This window comes from Nansenia antarctica (genome assembly GCF_963989245.1).
Source record: "Nansenia antarctica genome assembly, chromosome: 2".
In the NCBI taxonomy this organism is placed as follows: Eukaryota; Metazoa; Chordata; class Actinopteri; order Argentiniformes; family Microstomatidae; genus Nansenia; species Nansenia antarctica.
This window is the reverse complement of record NC_137675.1, coordinates 24,865,664-24,875,848: the sequence shown is the minus strand read 5'-3', so window position 1 is coordinate 24,875,848 and position 10,185 is coordinate 24,865,664. Positions and strand designations below refer to the sequence as shown.

At 47.6% G+C, this 10,185-nt stretch overlaps 1 protein-coding gene across 1 annotated transcript in view; it reads left to right on the top strand.

Moving 5' to 3' along the window:
- LOC308150007 (trinucleotide repeat-containing gene 6C protein-like) overlaps window positions 1–9,087 on the top strand; it is a gene marked incomplete at both ends in the record, with an annotated part of 10,402 nt that extends 1,315 nt beyond the window's left edge. Inside the window, 8 exons of the mRNA XM_080522880.1 lie at window positions 13–265; window positions 598–756; window positions 1,996–2,178; window positions 2,839–2,988; window positions 3,531–3,650; window positions 4,719–4,943; window positions 6,054–6,267; window positions 8,721–9,087. Coding sequence (XP_080379006.1) covers window positions 13–265; window positions 598–756; window positions 1,996–2,178; window positions 2,839–2,988; window positions 3,531–3,650; window positions 4,719–4,943; window positions 6,054–6,267; window positions 8,721–9,087 — 1,671 coding nt within the window. The remainder of the gene's footprint in view (window positions 1–12; window positions 266–597; window positions 757–1,995; window positions 2,179–2,838; window positions 2,989–3,530; window positions 3,651–4,718; window positions 4,944–6,053; window positions 6,268–8,720) is intronic.
- Between the last annotated feature and the right edge of the window lie 1,098 nt (window positions 9,088–10,185).

The following is a 10,185-nucleotide window of genomic DNA, read 5'->3' as shown; positions in this document are numbered from 1 at the left end:
CCCTCTCCCTAGGTTGCACGTACAATCAATAACATGCAGCAGCAGATCCAGCAGCACCAGCGCCAGCTGTACCAGGCTCTGCTGATGAAACAGCAGCAGCAGCCCCAGGGGGGGGCGTCTCACTCCGGCCTGCACCCCGGCGCCGGCAAATCATCCCTGGACTCCTACCCAGGCCAGTCCCAGGCTCCAGGGCAAGGCCTCTCCTCTGACCTGCACACCAAAGAGACGCAGTCTTCTCCCAACTCCTACAGCCCCTACCCTCTCTGTGAGTCCTGGAGACCGAGTGTAACCAGTATACACACACACACACACACACACACACATACACACACACACACACCTTTTCTGTAAGAGACTCACTCACACACACACACACCTTATCTGTAAGAGACACACACACACACACTCACAAACACTCTCCCCCCCATTGGTTAGCCAGGAGCTGTTTATTATATATTATTGTGTGTCAATATTTATTGTGTGTGTGTCTCTGTGTCTCTGTGTGTGTCTCTGTCTGTGTGTCTGTGTCTGTCTGTGTCTCTGTCTCTGTCTCTGTCTGCGCTCGTGTGTGTGTGTGTGTGTGTGCCCCTCTCGTAGCTGGACTCAATCCTAACATGAATGTAAGCTGCATGGAGGTGGGGGGCCTGCTGAAGGAGCCTCTGCAGCCCCAGTCCCGCCTGTCCCAGTGGACCCACCCCAACTCCATAGACAGCCTGGCTGGACCCCCCCACATGGAGACCAACCTCAACAAGCATGGTAGGACACACACTCACACACACACACATACTGTATATACTCACTCGCACGCGCGTGCATACACACTCACACACGCACATACTCACACTCACATACACACACACGCACGCACATACTCACACACACACACACACGCACGCACGCACGCACATACTCACACACACGCACGCACATACTCACACATGCACGCACATACTCACACACACACTCACGCACACACTCACTCATACACACACACACACATGCAGGCACATACTCACACATGCACGCACATACTCACACACACAGACACGCGGGCACACACACAATTTTTGTTTAAATTACTGACATTAACCATTGAGTGATAATCGGTTGATTCACAATGAATGTAGTTTCAAGTTTCTCACAATTTTCACGGTTTAACACATAGTCAGACTGACAGCCACAACATCTCCCACCCTCCCTCCCTCCCTCTCTCTCTCCCTCTCTCTCTCCCTCCCTCTCTCTCTCTTGCACCCACAGTGTGAAGCAAGCTAGCTAGTGTTGAAGTAAACAACATGGTGTCTCTATTTTGTCTGTGTCACAATCAGAATGATGAAACAACACATCTCTTTGAAACGTGGCCGGAGCGGAACACCTCCTTATAAGGCTCTGGTTACAAATCCACTTCCGCTCAGAGTGAATTATTTGACGTATGTCAAGTTATTTCTATATCTGGTGGTGTTCTCTAGACCTGGGGCAAGACCTTGTTATCTTCTATGGTGAAGCCAGACACAAACACAAACACCGAGGCATTTCTCAACAGAGAGACAGTCAAGGACAGAACATATCGGCAACCCTGCAACTTCTGTCAGATAATGCACCACTTCTCCCAGAAGATTTGTTGCAATTAAATTAAAAATGCTTTGGCATTCACATGTTTATTTTGTTCTTTTGTTTGCATTGGAACAACATACAAAAGCAGAGAGAGAAAAAAATACATCTGAAAGTCATCATTCCACACAGAAAGAAGTGTAAATGATTGGTTCATGGTTTAGTAAGTTGATGAAAGGTAACATAATGTGGTTCTCCCAGCCTAGTCTACACGCCCTCAAGTGCCTTCTCCCCCAACCCCCTTTCTCTCAGGTACACACTTGTACACACACACTCTCAGGTAAACACACACACACACACACACACTCTCAGGTAAACACACACACACACACACACTCCCCCCACCCCCCTCCCCAGTAGACTGATGTGGCGTGGTTGTGTGTCCAGGTGCCATCTCTGCTGCCTCCAGCCTGGGCCCCCCAGGGAAGGCCATGGAGGACTCCTACAGTCCCTATGGTATGATGGCCAGCTCCGAGTCCCCCCCCTCCCCCCTGCCCCCCGACAGCTGGGGCCAGGGCAAGAGCCCCAACGAGAAGATCACCAACGGCACCAACATCAACTGGCCACCAGGTGGGTGCAGCTTTACTACTGGAAATTATAATTGAAAAAATAAATAAATTATATATATATATGTTACGGTACATGTGGGAAAACTAGGGTTAGGTGCTAGGGTGCTACGGTTAAGGTTAGGGGTAGGGTTAGGATTAGGGTTAGGGTTAGACATGCCAGCATGTACCAAGTCGACGTAGCACCTAACCCCAACCCTAGTTTTCCCACATGTACCGTAACATATATATATATATATTATAATAACAATATGAACATTCCTTCTTCTAGCATTTTGACTGCCATAGGCCTGACATAGGACTGATTCTAGCACTTATTTTAAGTAGCTTTGTAGCTTTATTTTAAGTAGCTTTGTAGCTTTATTTTAAGTAGCTTTGCATAAAAAAGTGTCTGCTTAATGACGGTATGACCCTAAATGAAAAAATGTAAGAATCTTCCTTCTTCTACCATTGTAACTGCCAATGGCCCCTGGTTTTGGCATAGATTACTTCATACTTCATAGACGGTTTCTTATGATGACTAGACGATTGACTGAGAATGAGAATGATAGAGGATTGAGTTACTTAGACAAACGTATTTGTTCTAAGTCTCTTTTGATAAAGGCGTCTGGTAAATGTACAAAAATCTAAAGATGTAAACGGCGGTTCTGTCCTCCTCCGTCAGAGTTCTGCCCAGGGGTGCCGTGGAAGGGCCTGCAGAACATCGACCCGGAGAACGACCCCAATATGACCCCAGGAAGTGTTCCCAGCGGGCCCACCATCAACACCAACATCCAGGACGTCAATCGCTACCTCCTCCGAGACCGCAGCGGAGGTGAGGATGGGAGGGCTACTGGGGGGGGGGGGAGGGGAGCGCTTCTGAGAGGGGAGGTGAGGATGGGAGGGCTACTGGGGGGGAGGGCTTCTGAGAGGGGAGGTGAGGTCACCCATCTCCACAGATGTAGTAGTAGTAGTAGTTCTACTACTCTACCAAAGTTTTTTTTTACTTCAGACTACAGCCTTCTCTATAGCGTTTCTGCTGTCATTTTCTTTTTCTTTTTCCTTTTGACCATTTATCACTCCAGTTATCCTGTACCCTTACACTACACCCAAGGCCTGGTCGTTGCATCGCACCACATATATAAACAACCATGTTAGTCAACTCAGGGTAAACGACCCCCCCAGGTCCTTTTACACAACTCTCTACGGCTCCCCCCCATACCACTCCACCTGTGACAGTCAGTGTCACCTCTTAGTCTGTCTGTGGCCAGAGTTCTTGGTGTGACTTCAACTTTGATAATGTTTCTGTTCCCCCTTCACCCCTCCCCCCTCCCCCCCCCCTCTGCCCCACACCACAATGGGATGTGACCCCTACAGCCGCCACCCCTACCGCCTCATGTCAGAACGGCTCTCTGCCCCCCAGCAGTGACTGGCCCCCCAGTATGAGTGGCTACGCTAGCTCTTTCAGTCTGTCCTCCCCGGAGGATGACAGCACAGGTACCGACCCAGACCCACGACCCCTGACCCCTCCGTGTGTGGACCTGCTGAGACCCCCATCCCTCCAACTTTGACCCTTGACCCCTGGCCCTTGCCCCAATTACCACTGTAGCAACACGCCTCTATCCTCGGTGTGCGTGTGTGCGTGTGTGCGTGTGCGTGTGTGCGTGTGCGTGTGTGTGTGCGTGTGCGTCTGTGTGTGCGTCTGTGCGAGCGTGCAAGCAAGCGTGCGAGAGATAGAGGTCTGTCCTTTTGCCTTTCCTCTAACCCTACTACCTCCCCTAATGAACAGAAGCTGTATGTCAGGCGTACAGTGTTTCATTGAACTGTACAGTGTTCGTAGAACAACCAAACGTCTATTGAATGTCGTAGCGATACGAGATTCAGCACGGTGTTTGTACGCTTAACGCTAGCATGTGTTAGCATGACACGAGTGTCCGCAAAAGGCAAACGGAGAAGCTCTTAAGAGACACGTCCTCCCTCGCTGTCCTCTCCTCAGACGCTGCAGTACACATGTATGTAAAACAAGACTGTGGTGGTCACCAAAACCCCCCTTATGAAACCGTGTGTAGGTGTGTAGCTGTTGAGGTCTGTCGTAGGTGACAGCGAGGGTGTGTAGTGCGTGTACCTCGAGCTCCAAATAGATCTGGTCTACGCACTACGCACGCCTCTTACGCCCCCTCTCTGAGGTTATAAATAGGTCTGCCTACAAAGGGTCCATCTCTACCGTTATATATCTCCTATCTTCATCTAACCCCCCCCTTCTTCTCTCCTTCTCTCCATCTCTCTTTCTTTCCTCCATCTCTCCTCCATCTCTCCTTCTCTCCTCCATCTCCATCTCTCTTTCTTTGCTCCATCTCTCTTTCTTTCCTCCATCTCTCCTCCTCTCCTCCATCTCCTCCTTCTCTCCTCCTCTCCTCCCTCTCCTCCATCTCCTCCACCTCTCCTCCATCTCTCCTTCTCCTCCATCTCTCCTTCTCCTCCCTCTCTCCTCTTTCTCTCCTCCATCTCTCCTTCTCTCCTCCTCCTCTCTTCCATCTCTCCTCCATCTCTCCTTCCGTCTCTCAGGTAAAATGTCGGACATGAAGTCCACCTGGTCTCCTGGGCCCATCTCCCACAGCCAGGCCTCGCTGTCCCACGAGCTGTGGAAGGTCCCCCAGGGGCCCCGCAACACCTCGGCGGCCCCCACCCGGCCCCCCCCGGGCCTGAGCAACCCCAAGCCCTCCTCAGGCTCCACCTGGGGGGGCAACTCCTTGGGCCTCGCCCAAGGCTGGAGCAGCTCCTACTCCTCAGGTACTGGAGCCTCGCAAACAGTCTTTCATCTATCTGTTTACTTATATATGTTTGTTTACTTCAAATCAAATAAAAATGTATTTGTATATAGCGCATTTCTCACAAAATGTGACCCGGTGCTCTTCACAAAGAGCAAAGAAGATAAAGCAACAACTAAGATTGAATAAGTAGGTTTTGAGGTCTCGCTTAAATGAGTTTTGGCTCTCAGGTAGGGTGTTCCATAGTCTGGGAGCATGTCTATGTTTCTTTCTACAGGTGAGTCAGATCTTCATTGTCAGTAATCGTATTTTAAAAAAAATAAGTTAAATGACACCCGTTGCATTGATATCTCAAATCTATAGAAACACTCAAGCTGTGATAAGTGCCTGTTATTCACAGAGTTGACAGCCATTTGACATCTCGGCATGCACGCTCTGTCAACTGAACCAGCTGGTGGCTCTGTCAAGATCCGGAAGCGTATATGAATCCTAGCGTCGCAGATTTGACAACAGATTGAACAGAAACATGAAACCCAAAGTGAAGGCGCCTAGGTGTGGTTGTATGTGGGGCCCCCCTCCTCCTCCACCTTGCTTTCTTCTACCGCTCACTCGCTCCCTGTAAGAACAACACACCCCTCCCGTGGTTAGCGGTGTCTTAACCTGTCAAACTGACATCCTGAGGCTTCAAACACACGCTGGATGTATGACCTGGTTGACACAGAGCAACGGTAGAGTTCACAGTTGTGGTTAGAAGGACGGCGACATGCAGGAAGGTGTAGTGTGAAGAGAAGAGTGCTGATTACAGACACCATAACCATGGAAAGAAAAACAACAACAACAAAAAAAACAATAGATGAGTCATAGTGAGATGTATTGGAGTATGAGGTGTTGACTGTTATTCTCCTCTCTCTCTCCCTCCCTCCCCTCTCTCTCTCCCTCCCCCCTCTCTCTCTCTCTCTCTCCCTCCCCCTCCCCTCCTCTCCTCTCCCCCCCTCCCATCCTCTCCTCTCCCTCCCCTCTCTCTCTCCCTCCCCCCCCCCTCTCTCCCCCCCCCCCCCACCCTTCCCTCCTTTCTCCTCCCCCCCCCCCCCCCCCCCCCCTTCCCTCCTCCCCCCCCCCCTCCCTCTCTCAGAGGGTACCACATGGAGCACGGACAGCTCCAACAGAACCAGCAGCTGGCTGGTCCTGAGGAACCTCACCCCCCAGATCGACGGCTCCACCCTGCGGACACTGTGCATGCAGCACGGCCCCCTCATCACATTCCACCTCAACCTCACGCAGGGCAACGCCGTGGTCCGGTACAGCTCCAAGGAGGAGGCAGCCAAGGCCCAGAAGTCCCTGCACATGTACTGACCCCAACACTATACTTACTATACTGGGGGGGGATTCATAGAATGTATTCTACGAATACATTGAATATGTCGTTAATAATAACTTTTATTTGTATAGCACTTTGAGCTGCAATGTTTGCCGGAAAAAGTGATTGAAATGTGCGTTATATGTTAGATGTTGTTATGTTCGTCACCTTCTTAAAATAATGGCTTGTCACTTTTGGGGAAAATTATGTTTTTGCCTAAATATTCTATCTTATTTTATAAATTATACAAATGTAAAAAGGAAATACACATTTTGGTTCAGTTTATTCTGTTTTTCTCAAAACTTGAAAATATGACTTAATATCTATATATATGACAGGTCATTATTTTAAGAAGGTGCGCATGTATTAGCAACAATACACTTAATATGTCATTATCTAAAAGTAATGTTACAAACTGCCAATAGACAAGAGGCCTTGAAGTCCCGGCACATGGAAGAACAATAATCCATGTTATATATCATAATAATTTTAATGTATTATGATATAAAGTGTTACGACTGAAGGCCTAAGACGTCTCAACGTCATAAGCAAAGTGCTGCCACAAAGCCATAAACATAAGAATGCCACTTTCAGAGAGGACAGAGTCGCTGGGTACCAATGCATAAGGTTCTTTATTTACACAAACACTAGTGGACCACGACCAATACACATACCCCTAACATAATACTGACCTAAACAGACAGGCAGAAGGTTTAGGTTTCCCTTTATATCCTAGGTTTCTCTTATATCCATTTTTCTATATCCTAGGTTTCCCTTTTTATCCTAGGTTTCTCTAATATCCTAGATTTCCCTCTCTATCCTAGGTTTCTCTTAAGGGGTACACACAAGGATTTTCAGGGCGATTTTGAGATTTCTGGCTTGGGGGACGAGACTAGAGAGTCTGGAATCTGTCGTTCCCCAAGCCCATTTTCCGAGCAGGTTGTCGGGAGAGTTGATTGCACAATTGAAGAGAATTGACTCTTAACACACCTCACACCACAGGATTTTGTTATAGGAAAATGTTAAGAGCCATCTGATAATCGGGCGTTTTCTGTCGTTTTCAGACATCAGAAAATCAGAAAATCGGAAAATCCTTATGTGTGTACCCCGCTTTAGTTTCTATATCCTAGGTTTCCCTCTCTATCCTAGGTTTCCCTCTCTATCCTAGGTTTCTCTTAGTTTCAATATCCTAGGTTTCCCTTTATATCCTAGGTTTCCCTTTCTATCCTAGGTTTCCCTCTATCCTAGGTTTCCCTCTCTATCCTAGGTTTCCCTCTATCCTAGGTTTCCCTTTCTATCCTAGGTTTCCCTTTCTATCCTAGGTTTCCCTCTATCCTAGGTGTCCCTTTATATCCTAGGTTTCCCTCTCTATCCTAGGTTTCCCTTTCTATCCTAGGTTTCCCTTTCTATCCTAGGTTTCCCTCTATCCTAGGTGTCCCTTTATATCCTAGGTTTCCCTTTCTATCCTAGGTTTCCCTTTATATCCTAGGTGTCCCTCTATATCCTAGGTTTCCCTCTATCCTAGGTGTCCCTTTATATCCTAGGTTTCCCTCTCTATCCTAGGTGTCCCTTTATATCCTAGGTTTCCCTCTATCCTAGGTGTCCCTTTATATCCTAGGTTTCCCTCTATCCTAGGTGTCCCTTTATATCCTAGGTTTCCCTCTCTATCCTAGGTGTCCCTCTCTATCTAGTATACTATGTTCTTTTTTTCAATTTTTTTCACTTTAGTTTTTTAAACTTTAGTTACTAAACTAAACCCATAACTCCCAAATAAAACCCCAAACAAAAACAACTATAAAGAACCAAACAAACCATAAGGATAGAAATAACAGGCAACAACACACAAGCAGGGTTGAGGGGGAGAGAGAGCCACGCAGCTGATTCTCAGCATTCTCTCCATTTGGCCTCCACCTCGGCCACACCTCCTCAGGAAGCCGCCATCAACTAAAACATAGAACATAATGGGGCAGGGGCATAACAAACGTAATTTAATAATAAAGTTAAGTTACAAAGCCCTTTACCAAGATAATCACATGTAAGAACAATAGTACACTATCATCATATTGTTATGACAAACCAACACAATAGTAGACACATGAAAGTAACAATAGTACACACCAGGTTACTTAACTTTTGCACCATTCAGCAGACACTTCTACTACACACAGTTACTAACTTACAGCCCCATACTCAAGAGTGGTGGTGGGATTTGAACCCATGACCTCCTGATCACCTCACTATCCACTAGGCTACCCTTACCACACACTGTGTTCAGGTTGTCTGTGATGTCCGACTATATACAGGCACTATAGCCTGTGGAAAAGCAAAGCAGTTAGCAACTTCAACGAATTGAGAAACTGCACCATCATACAAACAGGTTGGTGTTAAAGAGGGGTGTGTGTGTGTGTGTGTGTAACCGTGTCCTCTCTCTCCTCCCCTCAGGTGTGTGCTGGGGAACACCACCATCCTGGCAGAGTTCGCCGGGGAGGAGGAAGTCGCCCGCTTCTTTGCACAAGGCCAGCAGCAGCAGCACGCGCCCGCCTCCAGCTGGCAGGCCAACCCAGGCACCAATCAGTCGCGAATGGGCGGAGCCTCCCAGTCACACGCCATTGGCCACTGGAGCAGCGGAGGCAGCGGAGGGCTGGGCGGAGGAGGAGCCAAGGCGGCCGGAGACCTGCTGTGGGGGGGGGTACCCCAGTACCAGAGCCTGTGGGGCCCCCCCGGCGGAGAGGACGCACGCCACATGGGGAGTCCCACCCAAATCAACACACTGCTGCCAGGAGACCTGCTGAGTGGAGAGTCCATGTAGGGGTGGCGGGGTGGGGTGGGGGGGACGACACACTGACCCACCATGATGCTTCACGGCTGGAACAGCTGTGGAAAGAAAGGAAAAAGAAACATTTAAAAAGAAAAAGAAAAAAAAACTAACAAAAAAATAAATAAACATTAAATGAACAGGAGCAAAACCAAGCAAATCACGTGGCGATAATCAGTATCAATGGAACTGTGAATCGTGTACTGGGAGGCTGAAGGGGGAGCGAAACACAAACTGCTGAACCCTACCCTTCTATTTTTACCTTGTCTTCTCTGTTTTTGTTTCTTTAAGTTTCTTTTTACAAAGAAAAAAAGAAAAATGGGGGGGGGTTTCGTTTCTAGTATTGACGAAATACGTTGAAACAGTGGGGGGGGGGGAGAACAGTGAAATGGAGGAGAGATGAAAGGACTCAATTGAAGAGAGAGAGAGAGAGCCTCTAAGTGTTTTTTAAGTTTTCCATGAAATATCGCTGACATTCTGTGTGAAGTGTTTTTAAGGAGAAGAAGCAATCGAAGAAGCTGCCCTTTTGAAACTTTCCTTTGCCCCCCCCCCCCAACTCCCAAATTGAAAATGACAAAAACTTAAAAACTACCATTCCCAGCATGCCCGTGGCCAATGATTATGTGGTTCAAAGACCTTTACTTGTTACTGACACGGTTTGTTTGTTTCTCAGCACTAAACTTATTAGCCTTAAGTGCTCTCTGGCCCGGGTCAATTCTCAAGCCGCCTTTTTTTTCTGTTGGTTTTTAAAAACTGAAGAAAAAGAATAGTTTGTTTTTAAAAAGATAAAAAAAAAAAAAACTTGCACAGTACCCATCTCTGAGCCAGCGGAGGGAACAGGACACACAAGCGTGATCGACCCGGTCACTCAGCAGTATGGGGCCTGACTATCGCTGAGCCTACCAATCATCAAACAATTTTGGGGAAATTAAAACAAAACAGTTTTCTGTTTTGGTTGTTTGTTCATAAAGGGATTTACACTGCTGTGTTTTTTTTTTTTTTTTTTTGTTTGTATTATGCAGGCGCATTTTTATATCTATCGCAACGTAAAGCTGAGAGAAGATTATTAACGTCGTCACCCTTGCTGAGTGT